We start from the raw sequence: 16,177 nt of genomic DNA, 5'->3' as shown, positions 1-16,177 counted from the left end.
CTATGACTTTAAAAAATATTAAAAATTGAAATAATGATTCTGACCTTTGATTACATGAAGTTTTTGACTTCATTTATTAAATGGTTCATTTCTCCACTCACGAAGTGCTTCCTCTATCTTACACTAATTCCTATATATGTGCAGGGTTGTCTCTGGCTTCTGGTCTATTCCAGTTTGGTACCTGTTCCTAACCTATAGCAGCTCTCATTTACCATTGCTTTATAAATATTTACATATGGAATATATCTCCTTCGTTGTTTCAATTTTTTTTTTTCAGAATTGTCCTGATTGTGCTTTTTCCCTTTCATGTGAAGCAGCTCGTCAAATTCTATGCAAAATGATCTTGGGTTTTTGGCTGAGAGTACGCTGAAATCACACATTAATTTGGGGAGAGCTGGCATTGAATATTACATTGGACTTTTCCGCCCACCAGCAGGGTGCTCAAGGGCATTCTCTAATGGTCTTTGGTAAAGTTTCTCAGTTTTCTCTTCTGAGGTTTTCCAAGTTCTGGTTGGGCTCTTCAGTGGACCAAACTCTTTACAAGTTTAAAGTCTGTCCTAACCCCCTGCTCCCTCACCCTTTCAGAGGCCTCTGCAGGCCCTTCTGCTTACACGATTGTTACAGATTGCTTACTTTTTCCAGCTGTTCCCAAGTTACATCCTGTGTGTTTCCACATGTGTCGGGTGAAGTCTGAAGGGCCAGGCTGGGGTTTCAAGTCCTGTTTGGGGGGAGAACAAGGTTGGGCGAGGATCTAGGAAGATGAGGACGGCAAGGGGCCCTGGGACCCCAGCCCAGGGAGGAAGGAGCCTGTCCTTAGTCCCTGGGAGGTGGCCTGTCTGGAGGGAGGGCATCTGCAGGCCCAGGGCTGGGGGAAGGGTGGCTAAAAGCTCCCTTCTTGGGAAAAGGGTGGGCAGCAGCCAGCTCCTCCATCCTGTGCCTTCATATGTGTGTGTGTGTGTGTGTGTGTGTGTGTACGCGCATGCGTGTTCTGCACACGTGGCATCCCTGGGGCATTGTTTCTAGCGGCTTCTCACGTTTTCCAAGCAAGCGGCCTGGGTTCAGAACCCAGCTCAGCCACTTCCTGCCCTGCAACCCAGTGTCCCTGAATGACACCTCCTCTGAGCATCAGGGCTGAGAAATTCTCTGTCCCACAGACTGTGAGCTCCAGGGGAGGCGGGTGAGAACTCTTGCACATGGCTGCACTCCAATAGGCACATGACTCATGGCGGGTCTAAACAGAATTCACACATCCATCCTGCTGGGGAGGGGTGTGCCCTCTGTGCAGAGAACATTCCAGCCTGAAGGACAAAAGGGACCCAGAGCCTCAGTGGGAAAGGGCTTGGCCTGTTTGGGCTCCAGAAAGAAGCTGGAGGCCTGGGGTGTGGCTCAGTGGGGCGCTTGCAGCCTGAGGCCTGGTTAACCCCAGCACTGCCCCAGACAAAACAAACAGGACACAACAGGGTCAAACACAAGAGGTAGGAGCCAGTGACAGAGAGGGACCTACTCTTTTAACAGGCTGCTCTCCTGAGGACAAGAGGTGGAGGGGAGGGGGCTCTCCCAGCTGCCCCGAAGAGAGACACTGGGGCCTATTGGCCTCGCAGGCCCCTTCACACCTCATGGGGACAATCTGAGCTCAAAGCATATCACTCTCTCTGGCATCCTCAGTCGCCCATGCCTGATGGTTACCAAGACAGAAGAAGAGAGTACATTGTAGGTCTTATAGCCAGAGAAACGACCTACTCCTTTTAAAGACAGGTAGAGTCAGGCCGGGCTTGGTGACCCACACCCGTAACCCCAGAGACTTGGGAGGCCAACACCTCAATCTGTCGTGTAGGCCACTGTGTTTGTGGTACCCAGTTACAACAGTCCTAGTAAACTAATACCCTCTGGAAGGAGAGGAAAGCCTGTGTGAGCCCCCCCATGCAGACCTGAAGCTTCCTAGAGGAGGTGATGGTGAGTGGGGCACTGAAGGATGGTAGGAGTTCACCAGGTGGGGAAGTCAGAACATTCCAGGCAGCAGGAAGAACACATGTAAAAGCCAGGGGAGGCTGTTTTTTGGACCTCTTTGAATTTCCTGCCTGCCCTGCCCAAGCATCTGAGATCCAGAAACTCTTTTGCTCTGAGATAATGGAAAGATGACATTGACCAGGGAGCCCCTTGGGCCCAGGCCATGAGATGCATCATTCTCACGGGTAGGGGGTGCACACAAGCCTGCCCATGAAGCCCGGCTGGCTGGGGGGGTGCCGGCTAGGTGGGTGCAGGCAGGAAGAAGCTCCAGCTGTTCCTCAGGGTCCAAAGCCTCTTCCTAGTGAGGCTAGGGTGGGCCGCTCTGGGCTGGCTGGGGCTTTCTTGTGGTTCCAAAGGATGCACAGCACCCTGGAAGGACACTCACACACAAGTGGCTCTCGATACAAGTACTTTATTTTAATTACAATAGTGCCACACAAAACTACAGTAGCACGAAACATAATACAAAAAATAGATTCCCACCTCCAAACCCCACACCCATGTGCCCACAGAGAAGCAAGCCCGAGGCTCCCCTGGTCTTGGGAGTGCAGCTGCCCATCTCCCCTTGGCCTTGACACTGTGGAGGGGCAATGGGAGTGGGGACGCTGCCTCTGCGTGGGCCTGGACTTCTCCCCCTGCCCCCGCACATCCTGACGGGGAGTGCCATCTCCATTCCCTCTGGCTAGACTCCAGCCCAAGACACTTGTGTCTGTCTGGTAGTGCTGACAGTTTCCTGGACCACCCTTCCCTGGGGAAGGCAGGAGGGTGGGGCAGCGAAGGAAAAGGCCCACCTCCCAGGTGGCTGGCTCTAGATCCTTCCCTGGTTCCTTCTTCTCTTTCTCCCAAAGAGCTCCCAGGCCTTGAACTTGTGAGGAAGAGGGGCCTCGCCTGGAGCCCACTCACAAGCCTCCTGCTGACCTGAGCTGTCTGTGCCTCTTGGACAAGGCTTCCTCGGTAAGGGGCGCGCCATGGGGCAGGGCCTGGTCTCTCACAGGAGCTTCTGTGCAGCTGCAGTCGGGCCCACCTACCTGGTGGAGCCTGAGCATCTGCTGTTGGCAGGAGCTGTGGCCTCTAGGAAGGGGTGACCTTCTTGGTCTCTTGACTCCACGGGCCAGACTGCGCTGAGGAACCCTTCCCTTAGCCTAAGGAGGGGAGCCTGTCCAGCTGCAGGGGCCATCCTGATCTAAACCAGGAGGCCTTGATGGCTGGAGCCCAGGGTGAGGGCAGTGGCATCTACCTTCTACTACCCAGAGCCACAGCCCTGCAGGCCAGAGCTCCTGGGGGCTGAGGGGTGGCCCTGTGAGCATCAGGAGTGGGAGTATGGCCTTGGGTTCCAATCAGGACACTTGGGGGCTCCACTGAGGAGGCCAGGGGCCGCTGGGGCAGGGGTCATCTCCTCAGCACGGCCCAGGCCGCAGCCTCAGATAAGGCACTAGAGAACTGGTCTGGAAGCTGACCAGGCTGGGGGATGAGGATGGAGCTCAGGGGAGGATCTGGACACTTCTGCAGACAAGAATGGCAGTCTCTTTCCTCCTTCCCTTGGGGGAGAGGGATCCTGCAAGGCAGAACCAAGAATGGCTGGGGTGGGGGGTTGCTACAGAGAAGCAACAGGTCCCGCGGGGTGACCCGAAGAGGAAGGGCCAAAAGAGAAGGTCTAAGGGCAGCTGCATGCATCTGGTGCTGGAGGGCCCTGTGCTCCAGATCCAGGGCGCTTGGGTGTCCTCAGACTATGCTGGGGACCCTGATCTGGCTTCATCTGCCATAGCCATCAGTCCCCTGCTGTGACTGTGGGGATGAGATCTTCCTTGCTGGGGTTTCCATGGTTGAACTCTGGGGACAGGGGCAGCAAGCTGAGAGCAGCTGGCCATGAACTGGGCCTCTGCCTGGCTCCCACATTTTCTGTCTGTGGGTGGCCATGCAGTAGTCACCACAGTCAGAGGATTTGCTTAGTGGCCTGGGGCAGGTGTGTGTGTGTGTCCCTGCCTCAGCCCAGCCTTGCAGTAAGGGGTAAATCAGTGGGGCTTCCTTATCCACAGGTTATTTAGGAAAAAAAAGAAAACATAATAAATATAACAATCCTTCCCGCAAAAAAAAGTGTTTTAAATGCATTTTTCCCTGAAGATTTCCAGTGTATTCCACAATGTTTAAAAAATTGTTTCCCCAAAAAACATATCTTAAAGCATTTGACACAGTGGTAATTGTGGTCTATGTGGTGCTGGATGTGGGCGAGGGGGCTGTGTCCCCCGGCCCTTGTCGCTGTGGGGCCCAGGCCTGGTGAGCCACCAGCCTGATACCCGAATGCCCGCTGGAGCTGGTGCACGCTGGGACGCCGGGGAGCAACTCGGGTATGTGGAGGACCCCACCTGGCCCAGTGCTGGCTGCAAACCCTCCAGTTCGGGGAAGGGGCCCTGGGCGGCCAAGGGCTGGAAGGAGGGGCAGACTCGGCAGCCTCCCCTCGGGGCTCATCCTTAGCCCCTTCCTCTCCTCCGTCTTGGCTCTCTGTGCTCTGCCCTTTACCAGACTTCACATTTGTGACAAGGGTTCATGGGTGACCCAAGGGGGCAGTGGAAGTGTTCTGAGAACTCTTTGGAATTGGAGAGGGAGCCGATGACCCTGAAGCGGGAGGGGCTGTGGGGGTCGGTGATGATGCCTTCATGGGAGCTCTCGGGCATACGGACAGAGTACCAGACCTTTGAGGGAACAAGGGGGAGAAGCTGGGGTCACTGTGCAGGGGTGGAATGAGCCCTCGCCTGGTGCTCACACCCCAAGGAGTCAGGAAGGCCCGTGGGTGGGTCGGAGGGGAGGCTGGTGTGCGCCTGTGCCCCTCTCTGACGCAGGTGTCACCGAGCTGTGTCTCTTCAGCCAGAGCCGGGTCTCTGTCTGATGCCAACGTACCAGGCTGGGATTCTGCCCAAACTCTACTTTACAAATCTTGGATTTAGTCCAGATCTCATCTTTACTGGGCAGGACACTCTCTCGTGAAGCAGCTCTGGGAATCAACTGAAGGCCAACTCAAGTGCCGACCTGGTGGGTCTTGATTTCTTTCTCCCCCGGTTCTGGGGACTGAACCCAGGGCTGCTCTCTCACTGAGCTACATCCCAACCCTTTTCATTTTCTATTTTGAGACAGGGTCTTGCTAAGTTGCTGAGGCTGACCTCGAACTTGTGATCCTCCTGTCTCAGCTTCCCAAGGAGCTGGGATTACAGGCGTGCATTACCATGTCTGGCTATGTTAAGAAGTTTCTAGAACCCCAGAACCAGGAGGGGCCTACTCCACCACAAACAGGATACTAGTATTCTTTCTTGGCCCTTTCTTGAATCTCTCTAATGACAGGAAGCTCACCTCCTCACAGGGTAATGACCTGAAGATGGTCTGATGAGTTAGGGAGCTGGTGATCGGAGGGGACCTGTACCTGTTCCCCTAAAGAACTCACCTGTGCAAACCCCAGGAAGAAGAGCTGGTCATTGGTGAGACCCAGCGTGGGCAAGGTCTGCTCCTCCCCATTCTTCTTTACCCAGTTCTGGTAAGCCTGGGAGGAGAGAAGGCCAGAGGTTGAGGGCAGCCAAGACATAGGGGCGAGGGGCTAGTGTGCAGGCCGGGGCTGGTTTCTGGGGTCTGGGCCTCGGCTCAGCCTGGAGGATCCCTCTTCTTTCTCTGCTCCCTCCCTAAAGGGGAGTGCAATCAACCCCAAGGCCTAAAACGCCATACAATGCCAATGGCTCTCCAACGTGCACTTTGGCGCCAGCCTCTTCCCTGATCTGGATATTCAACTGCCTTAGCAGGACACCCAAGGTCACATCCAACTCAGCATGGCACAGAGGAATAAGTCACACACACACGTACCCTCACCAAACCTGCCACCATACGATGGCACCACCACCTTCCTAGTTACTCAGGCTCAAATCCCAGAGTGCCCCCCAACTCTTCCAGCCAAGCCAAACACCCCAAATCTGACCCTCCTCACCCTTCCCCCTGTTCCACACGGCCTCTTGCCTGGGTAACCACACAACAGCTTCCAACGGGTCGCCCTGACTCAGAGGAACGGAGGACACAAGCCTGGTCCCCTCCTCATGTGGCAAACTGTCTAGGGCGGGTGTTGGCAGACCTCCTCTGTGAGGGCCAGAGTAGATGTTCCAGCTTTGGGGCTACCGGTCCCTGTTGAACTATCCTCCTCTGTATTCAGAGTGCAAAAGTAGCCACAGGCAACCTGTGGACACAGTGTGGCCAGGTCCCCCAAACCTACAGGGACAGGCTGGGGCTGGATTTGCCCACGGGCTGTGGGCTTGCAGACCTGCCTTAAAGAAGGATTTAGATAATGTCTCCTGTTTGACCCTGTAGTGGCTCCCACTGTCACCAGAATAGAAACAAGCTCCTTTCTCAGTGACAGAGGCCCTTGCTTCCCACTCCTTCCATCACCCCCTGCCCCTGGCCCTTTTTCCTTGGTGAGTTGCCAGGCTGCCTCTCGGGCCGGGACCTGTGTCTGAGTCACTTGCTTTCACCTCTGGCCACCTGAGGGTGTAGGTCAGGGGCTCAGAGCCAAGCCAATGAGCTCAGATGGTAGCCACTTACTCTAGACTAGGATCAGAACCCAGAACTGGCTCTGTGCTCAGTGTCCTCCTGGGCCCTGCTGCCCTACCTGGCAGTGGGTTCCCCCTCAAAGGTAAGAAGGGGCCGGCTCTGCAGGTGGACCCCACCCTGGCTCTCTCCCGGGTCTCTCAGGCAGGTGGTCTCTGAGCACAGGGCCTTGGGCACCCGGCTCAGGCTCTGCATCCACAGTCAGTGCTCATGTCCTCCCCACCCCCACCGACAGATGAGGAAACTGAGGCACAGCACTCCTGCAGTTTGCCAGGCGTCTCTACGCTGACCTACTGATGAGGCATCTGGACAGATGTGGACCTGGACAGGTGCACAGGGGGAGCAGACCCACCCGATAGGCCGCCTTGAGGCCCCCATTGTCTGCGATGTTCTCCCCAAGGGTGTGGCGGCCGTTCACGGGCTCCCCATTCACGCTGTAGCTGCTATACTGCTCCACCATGGACTCCCTCTGCTGCTTGAGGAGTTCTTCCACCAGGGCTGGAGGTTCCTGTCCTTGTCATACTCCCGCCCTGTGGTCGGAGCGCAGGAGTGGCACCGTGGGACCTGTCCCTGCTATCGCTCTTCTCTCCCAGTGACAAGTGGGTTCCTCTGTCTGACCCCCACCCTCCAGCCTGCACAGGGACAGGATGCCCATCAGAGGGCCAGAGGACGGGCCAGACCGAGTGGGAGAGGGTGGGGGAAAGTGGCCAGGCAGGCGGCCGAGCGGCTGTACAAAGGCTCGAGGCGTGGGGTGGATCTCCACTGGCCAAGGGCCTCGGATCCCAAGGAATGGAGGCCAGCAAGGGGCCAGTGGAGTTGACAGAATCAGGAGCACATGACAGGCCTGGTCTCCAGGGTCTCTTCCACTTCCTTCTTGTCCCCAAGCAGGGGGCAGTTGAGGAAGACCCTGGACATTAGCTGCTGAGGAGGGTGTGACTTCCACGTCTCTGATTCCCACTGAGCACCGAGCACCCAGCACCCTCTAGAAGGTGCTAGCTATAGTCTTCACATGATCCTCTCCACCCCCACCTGGATCTGTTGCACCCATTTTGCAGATAAGGAGGCTTGGGGAATGACGTAACTTGCCGAGTTGTGAGCATTTGGCAAGTAGCTGAGCCAGGGTTTAGACTCTGGTCCTTCTCTCCAAAGCTAAGTCCCAGGGAGCAGAGGCAGCGGGGGTTAAGAAGCTGATGGGCTCTGTCTGGAGGGACCCCAAGGAACCTGTACCTTGATCATCAAAAGCGTGAGTCAGCTCATGGCCCACGACGACACCAATGCCACCAAAGTTTAAGGCCCTGGAGGGAGAAACGCAAAGTGAGAGCAAGGCCTCTGGCTCCTACCCTGTCATGTGGCCCTCACTTCTTGGGCCTGAGATTTAGCAGAGTCTCTCGGGGCTCTGTGGGACACAGCCCTAGAGACAGTGGGAGGCTGGGCAGTCTAAGGGAGCCAGCTGTGCCCTGTGGGTGACATGCTCGTGCTGGACACTCTAGAGGATCACTGTCCCCTCCCACAGACTAGCAGTTAAGCTTTAAAGCAAACGGAGCCTGGGAATGGGCCAGCACCTCTTCCCAAGCTCCACACGGTCATCCCAGGAGTCCAGCTTCTAGTACACTGCCCTCACCCACCAACTCCCTGGCTGTGACTGCTCTAAGCCACCGGCACAGCAGTATTTCCCACATGGGGCTCTTGACTGCACAACTGTGCCACGTTCCCCGGTTGCAGGAGCTTTCGGCCCCAGAGACCCCTGGAGGGAAGGCAGGAGACAGGGGCTGCTGCCCTCTGCACCCACGACGCTGCAATCCTAGGCCACCTGGCCACTGGGGCGCAGATGGCTCAGTAAGATGGCTGTCAGGGTCAGCTGCAGACACAGGGCTGGCTGAGGGGCAGGGGACCCATCGGGGCACCAGCACCAGAGATGGCCTACTTGGGCGAGGAGCGGGTGTAGAAGGGTGCCTGCAGGATCCCAGCCAGAAACACGATCTCATTCTTGGTGGGCGAGTAGTAAGCATTCACCATGGGCGGGGTCATGCTCCACCTGCAAGCAACAGGTGCGAGAGAGCCCAGGCGGTGGGCGGAGTGGAACTCCAGTGGGTTCTTCTTGACCCGGGCCCAAGTCAGCACAAGGACATCGGGCAGCACTGTTTCTGAGGGGGAAACTAGAAAACACCTGAATGTCTATAAATCAGAGATGTCACCTCAGAGGGTGCCACACCAAGGCACTCACAGACAGCAAGAGGGACCATCAGATATTGAATTGAGGTTATTTTTGAGGCTTGAAATGTGTCTAGAAACTGTTCTAAGGTGTGGTCTGTGGACAGTCCCCAAGATCCTCTGGTTTATGATGTCAAAACTATCTTCATTATAACACTGAGACACTTTGCCTCTGCCACTTGTTGAGATGTGCATCAAGGTACAAAAGCAACCGTGGATGACACTGCTGCCGCCTGGGAAGGGAGCCAGGCAAGTCCTAGCAGCCACCTCTCCTTCCCCAGAAGGTGCTCCAACCAAAACAAACCAGCCAGTCATTTTCATTGACAACACCCAGGAAAAAGTAGCCTAACTATTAATTCCATTAAATCTCGGCCCCCAAGTACCAGTCTTTAATATCCTGTGTGACCAATGGGGAAATACCCACGTGGTGCTTCAGGCCTCTCTCATCCTCTTCGGATGACTGACCAGCCATGGAATTTTGGACTTGGGCAACTAGGCAGACATGTTCTTGAAAATGAAAAGGGAAGCTTAGCACCTCAGGGTAAATAATTCACATTTTGTCATTTATTACCAATGATAAAAATGTGAGGTTTCAAAAAAAACTAAAGTTTTAAAGAAAAATTAAAATTTTGGAAAACTTGTATTGACCATCATGAATTTGATAGTACTTTAAGACTTTTCTCAGGAGGTCAACTATGATGTTAACTAATGTGAAAAAAATTTTTTTTTGGCTGCAGTATATGAAAGTGGAAAATCTGTAAATCTTAGTGGAACCACAATTTTTTTTCTTTTCTGTTTTTTTTTTTTTTTTCATACTGGGGACTGAACCCAGGGTGTGTAACCACTGAGCCACATCCTCAGCCCTTTTTAATATAGTATTTAGAGACAGGGTCTTGCTGAGTTGCTTAGGGCCTTGCTAAGTTGCTGAGGCTGGCTTTGGACTCATGATCCCTCTGACTCAGCCTCCTTAGCTGCTGTGATTGCAGGCATGTGCTACCATGCCTGGCAAAACGCTATTTTCCAAAGGACCAATGCATGAGGCCATGATTATGTAAAAAATCCAAAAAGTGCAAGACAGATCAATGATTTTAGTGTACAGGGTATGAAAAGTTCATGGATAAGTTTTCAGATTTTTCATATTGTATTTTTTGGGGGGCGCAAGGAGGCTAATGGGGATTGAACTCAGGGCACATGACCACTGAGCCCCAGCCCAGCTCTATATTGTATTGTATTTAGAGACAGGGTCTCACTGAGTTGCTTAGTACCTCACTTTTGCTGAGGCTGGCTTTGAACTTCTGCCCATGCCTCCTGAGCCACTGGGATTACAGGTGTGCACCACCACGACTGGTTCAGATTTTCCACACTGCATTAATCTTTCCTTCCTTGGGGACTGAACCCAGGGGTGCTCTATCACTGGGCTTCATCCCTTGCCCTTATTTTTTACTTTGCTAAATTGCCTAGGTTGGCCTTGAACTTTGGCTCCTTCTGCCTCAGCCACCTGCGTAGCTTGGGTTGTAGATGAATACTGCTGTGTCTGGCTAGAAGACAAGTTTAAGTGAAAAATTTTAATCTAAAATTTAAAAAGCCAGGTAAATTGGCAGTAGTGTCTGTGCCATATTCTGAAGGTGAAGGCCCACCTACCTTCTTGTTTATTAGGGGGACCCTGGTTGACAATGGAAAACTTGGAGGAAAAGGATGTTTGAACCTCCATTGCCCACAAGAGGGCGCCAGAGGCAAAGAGGACTAGTTCTGACTTTTGGTAAGATTTATCCTGTTTCAGGAGTGGAGGGACTAGTACTGGGCTGACTACATCTAACTTTCCTGGGGAGACCATTTTAAAAAGAAGGGTCTTTCTCCAGATTATTCTGACTTAAGATCTGGGATAGAAGTTAGGCTATGGCCAGGTGCAGTGGTGCCCAACTGTAATCCCAGCAATTTGGGAGGTAGAGGCAGGAGGATCACATGTTCAAGGCCAGCTTCAGCAACCTAGTGAGGCTCTCAGCAACTTAGTCAAACCCTGTCTTAAGATAAAAAATAAAAAAGGGCTGGGAATTTAGCCCAGTGATAAAGCACTCCTGGGTTCAATCCCCAGGAACTCCCTACCCCCGCTGCAAAAGCCCCCACAACCAAACACCACCATAACAACAACAACAACAAAAAAACTTCAGGAGGCAACCCCCACACCCTCACCCACATTTTTGGCAGTGCTGGGGAGGGAACCCAGGGTCTCAAGTACTAGGCTGTACTCTACCACTGAGCTACACCCTCATCCTAGGGAAATATCTTTGAAACTGCTCCCTAAGGGACACTGATGCACAGTGGGATTTGCAGTGTTTTCATGTGCTTGGTTATCAGTGCCCATCTAGAACCTTCCCCAGCTCTCAGGGAGACAGTGGGAGAAACCACCGCTCCTGTTTGTGAGGAGTTATGGGACATTCACCCATGCGGAGGGCCTCCTCTCAGGACCTGGCTCTCCCCAGTTCCCACATTGGATTGCTTCAATGACCCCAGAACCAGTTCCCTTCCCTTCTACTTCGAAGATAATGAAATGAAGGCTCTGAATGCGAAGGCCATGAAGCTGGGATGTGGCGCCAGGCCTCCTCGGCCTCAGAGGCCAGGTTCACTCTGCCAACAGGCTGGGCACTGCGGCACACAGACTGGGGCCAGGATGGGCTCTACTCTGGCTTTTTTTGCAGAGGGTTCTGGGGATTGAACTCAGGTGCACTCGACCACTGGGCCACATCCCCAGTCCTCTTTTGTATTTTATTTAGAAACAGGGTCTCACTGAGTTGCTTAGCGCCTCGCCGTTGCTGAGGCTGGCTTTGAACTTGCGATCCCCTTGCCTCAGCCTCTTGAGCTGCTGGGATTACAGACATGTGCCACCGCACCCAGTGGCTTTTGATTTCTTAATTTGAAAAGAGGGCCAATGTGACAGTCACACCTGGCACCTGACAGTGGGTGGGGAAGGCAAGCTCAGCGGGGTGCATCCCCATGGTGGGGAACCAAGGCCTTCCTGGCCGGGCCTGGGGGACTCACTCGTCTCTGTTGGGGGCTTTCCTGAGCTGGTCAGCGGTGACCCTCCATGAGAAGTTGAAAAATCGCATGGCGTTCTCGAAGTAGAGGTCTGGAACTGCCGTGTATTGAAGAAAGAAGCAGAGACACAGGATGAGAGCACGCCCAGAGGAAACTCAGAAACTCAGACCCCTTGAGGTGAAGGGATGGGTCGGCAGGACCAGGGCCAGAGTGTGGGCTGGAGCTGCAGGCTCCACCCCTCCGGAGGCCTCTAACCTGCTGGGCCCAGCAACAACTGTCTCCTTCAGGCGCCTGACAGTGTCACAGTGCTGCAGGACTGTGACGATGGGTGTGTTCTCCCTGTGTTCTATACCCACACTGGCCAATATGGTAGACTCTGGTGACAGGTGGCTACCGAGCATCTCAAATGTGCTAGTGTAATTAAATTTTAATTAACTTAAGTTTTGATGAATTAAATAGCCCCCCATGGCTGGTAGCTAACAAATTGGACAGCACAGATTTAATGAACCATGCTGGAGTCTAGCTCTGAAATGTCAGGGGACAGGTGTTATCACACCCCCACCCCTGGGCAAGGCCTCTCAGCTCCTGACAGGTGCAAAGCCCTCCCCCAGGTCCACTCCAGATCTTTACGGTGTACCCAAGGGCTGCTATAAAACACTGGGCCCTTAGGGGCAGGTCCCTGTCCTGTGGGCCCTTCCTGAGCTATCTCCAGGAGACTCTGGGTCTCGCATCATGATGACCCTGGGGTGTCTGAAATTATTCTTAAGAAACATGGCTGCGGAATGAGTCTCCTATTCTCAGAAGTAATTTTAATAGTCTTAGGTTTTAAATAGAACCATGATGAGAGGTTATTATAATTTCAAAAATGCCTGAATTTCAGAAATTTCACTCATGAGAAGATAGGAAACTATTATTTGGGGCAAAATCACAACCCACTTAAAGGGGTGATGTGCCGAAGGTTCTGGCAGCAAGCAGGGAGGCAGCAATCCCCCTCCACCTCAGCGGAGCGTCACCGTGCATTTGGGATGGCTGCCTCCTCGTTCCCATTCCCATCTCAAGGTCAAAATTTGAGGTCCGAGTTTTCTCTGAGGAGGTCGGGGTACAACCCTGAAGACAGGTGGCCGCTCTGGGGCAGGAGCGGGGGTGTGAGGGGCTTCACTTTCTACCCACCCCGTGGTGTTTTAGGGCCGCGATGCTGGCCAGCTGACCCCAGCCCTGTGGGCTCTGGGCTCAGGGTCAGGTGGTGCTGCACCTTTTAGGATCTGCTTCCCCAAGACCTTTTTTTTTTTTTTAATTTTTTAGTTGTAGATGGACATAATATCTTTATTTTTTTATTTATTTAATGTGGTTCTGAGGATCGAACCCAGGCCTCACGTGTGTGAGGCAAGCACTCTGCCACTGAGCCAGCCCCAGCCCCCCTGACCCCCATTTTATGTAGTGCTTGGGTTGAACCAGTTGGAGTCATGATGCGAGGCCAGCGTTCTCCCACTGAGCTAATCCCCTGATGGCTGTCATGATGCCAGGTCAGCCTCCCTGCCTCCAGAAGCCCTGGGTGTCCCGCCCACCTTGGCCCCTCCCCAAGTGGGCACTTGGGATGGCAGGGCGTAAACCACTCACGTCGTTGAACACTTTGTCCAGTTCCTTGGGGTCCATAATGAAGTTGGGGTAGCCTATCACATTGTAGATGGCGTCCGCCTAGATGGGAGGGACACAGAACTGAGCACCCGCGATGCTGGCCAGCTGGCCCCAGCTCTGCGGGCTCTGGGCTCAGGGTCAGGTCAAGGGGCGGGGGATCAGGCACCTCCCCACTTAGGACTTTCACATCTCTTTTTGGAAACATTCCCTCCTTGCCTAACTTATCTTTTTTAAAAAAATATTTATTTTTTAGTTATAGGTGGATACAGTATCTTTTTTTTCTTTACTTTTATGTGGTGCTGAGGATCGAACCCAGTGCCTGACACAGGTGAGGCAAGTGCTCTACCGCTGAGCCACCACCCCAGCCCCCAGTTAATCTTTTGGGTTTCTGATTAAATGTTGCTTCCCCAAGGGAAGCTGCTATAGTCCAAATGTGTCCCCAAAGTTCAAGTGTTGGAACCTTTGGCAGGTGATGAGGTTCTGAGGCTCCGTCCCCCACCACTGGGGAACTGGGAGCTGTGGAGGGAGTGGGCACCACAGTGGCTTGGTCCACCTCTCTTGCGCGTGCTCTCCTGCCTGTCCACCTTCGGCCAAGAGATGTGTGACACTGGGCTTCAGGCTGTCCCCCCAGCCTGCTAGACTGGTCACAAGGCAGGACAGCATCCATGCGTGCCCAGGGGACAGGCTGGCCTCTCCTAGCCCTGCACTCTCTCTGCTGCTCTCGCCCGGTGCAGGAAGCCTGGGTGCCCGAGCTCCCGGGCAGCCTCACCTTCTCCTTGGCTGACTTCCGGGTGTCCTCATCCATCCACTTCAGCATGCTCAGGCTCTCCTCAAAGGCCTTCTTGATCTCCAGGATTATCTTGCTGGCCTGAGGAGACAGATGTTGCACCCTCAGCTCTGGGCACTGGCCCCCTGGATGCAACCAGTGGCCCAGGCATCATTTCAAAAGGTTAAAGACAGCAGCACAAAGTATTTATTACAAAGGAGGAATGAATATGTCATGCAGCATGGATGAGCTGGCAAAAAATTATATGAAGTGGAAGAAGCCCAATGTGAAAGTTTACGTGCGGTACGGTTCCGCTGTGAGAGCTATGCACAGCAGGCAAGCAGCAGGAATGGAACTCAAGTGGGGGTGCCTGGCTGGGGAGGGAGGCAGAGGACAGGAGTGACTGCTGATGGGCACAGGGGTGATGAGAATCAAGTTGATTGTGATTCCTGCACAAGTGAGAACATCCTAAAACCTCTGAAATGACGTGTGCACACTTTCAATTCCCGAGTTGTACGTGAGGTGAATCACATCTCAAAAAAACTGTTTCTAAAGTGCCTGGGTATAATGTGGCTGAAGACCACTCAGCCTGCTCACAGAGAGGATGTGGGGGAGAGCAGAGGGCGGCTTGGTGGGAGGCCTGTGTGCTCAACAGCTGGCTGGGCTGGAGGGTGTGGCAGCTCTGGTTTTAAAGGACATATAAATGGCAATAGCAAAGGTGAGACTTTCAAAAGTAGAACATGTCTCAGATTTCAAATAAAAACGTTGGCTTCTAACCCGCCCACCTGACTCTCGCCGACGCAGAAGACGCGGTCGCCAGGGCTCAGGCACACGTGTGAGCCACCGCAGAAGGTGAAGGAGCAGCGCGAGGAGCTCAACGGTGCGCACGACGGACAGCCTCCTGCCGCGCTCACGTCCCCCAGAGGCCGCCCACCGCGCATGGCTCTGCGGGGAGGCCGGGGTTCTCAGCCCTCGCACCCCGCCGCAGCCCAAGGCGCTTCCGGCCCCGCCCGCAAGCCCCGCCGCTCCCCCGCAGCCGAAGGCGCTTCCAGCCCGGCCCCGCGCGCGCTTCCGGCCCCGCCACCCGCCCACCTGACTCTCGCCGCGCCGCCGCCTGCCCACCTGACTCCCCGACGCAGAAGACGCGGCCGCCAGGGCTCAGGAACACGTGCGCGCCGCCGCACCGCAGAAGGTGAAGGAGCAGCGGGACGCGCGCAGCCGCTGCACCGAGGTGCGCAGGAGGAACAGCCTCCTGCCGCGCTCAGGTCCCCCAGAGGCCGCCCACCGCGCATGGCTCTGCGGGGAGGCCGGGGTTCTCAGCCCGCGCGCCCCGCCGCTCCCGCGCAGCCGAAGGCGCTTCCGGCCCCGCCCCGCGCGCTTCCGGCCCCGCCCCCCGCCCACCTGACTCTCGCCGCGCCGCCGCCCGCCACCTGACTCTCGCCGCGCCGCCGCCACCCGCCACCTGACTCTCGCCGCGCCGCCGCCGCCCGCCACCTGACTCGCCGCGCCGCCGCCACCCGCCACCTGACTCTCGCCGCGCCGCCGCCGCCTGCCCACCTGACTCCCCGACGCAGAAGACGCGGCCGCCGCTGCACCTTGGTGCGCAGGAGGAACAGCCTCCTGCCGCGCTCAGGTCCCCCAGAGGCCGCCCACTGCGCATGGCGCTGCGGGGAGGCCGGGGTTCTCAGCCCGCGCGCCCCGCCGCTCCCGCACAGCCGAAGGCGCTTCCGGCCCCGCCCCGCGCGCTTCCGGCCCCGCCCCCCGCCCACCTGACTCTCGCCGCGCCGCCGCCCGCCACCTGACTCTCGCCGCGCCGCCGCCGCCTGCCCACCTGACTCTCGCCGCGCCGCCGCCGCCTGCCCACCTGACTCCCCGACGCAGAAGACGCGGCCACCGGGGCTCAGGAACACGTGCGCGCCGCTGCACCGTGGTGCGCAGGAGGAACAGCCT

General features: G+C 55.4%; 1 protein-coding gene across 1 annotated transcript; it reads right to left on the bottom strand.

The window, feature by feature from the left end:
- Positions 1-2,407: 2,407 nt before the first annotated feature.
- LOC144252601 (endothelin-converting enzyme 1-like) lies at positions 2,408-13,515 on the bottom strand. The gene is made up of 6 exons (XM_077794823.1): positions 13,444-13,515; positions 11,830-11,923; positions 8,507-8,617; positions 7,810-7,877; positions 5,441-5,536; positions 2,408-3,562 (listed from the first exon to the last, which is right to left on the bottom strand). The coding sequence occupies exons 2-5, from the start codon at positions 11,895-11,897 to the stop codon at positions 5,469-5,471; spliced, it is 315 nt and encodes a 104-aa protein (XP_077650949.1). The 5' UTR covers positions 11,898-11,923; positions 13,444-13,515; the 3' UTR covers positions 2,408-3,562; positions 5,441-5,468.
- Positions 13,516-16,177: the final 2,662 nt, after the last annotated feature.

The sequence above is a fragment of the Urocitellus parryii genome, unplaced genomic scaffold, assembly GCF_045843805.1.
Source record: "Urocitellus parryii isolate mUroPar1 unplaced genomic scaffold, mUroPar1.hap1 Scaffold_48, whole genome shotgun sequence".
NCBI classification, from domain to species: Eukaryota; Metazoa; Chordata; class Mammalia; order Rodentia; family Sciuridae; genus Urocitellus; species Urocitellus parryii.
This window is presented reverse-complemented; position numbering and strand designations above follow the sequence as displayed.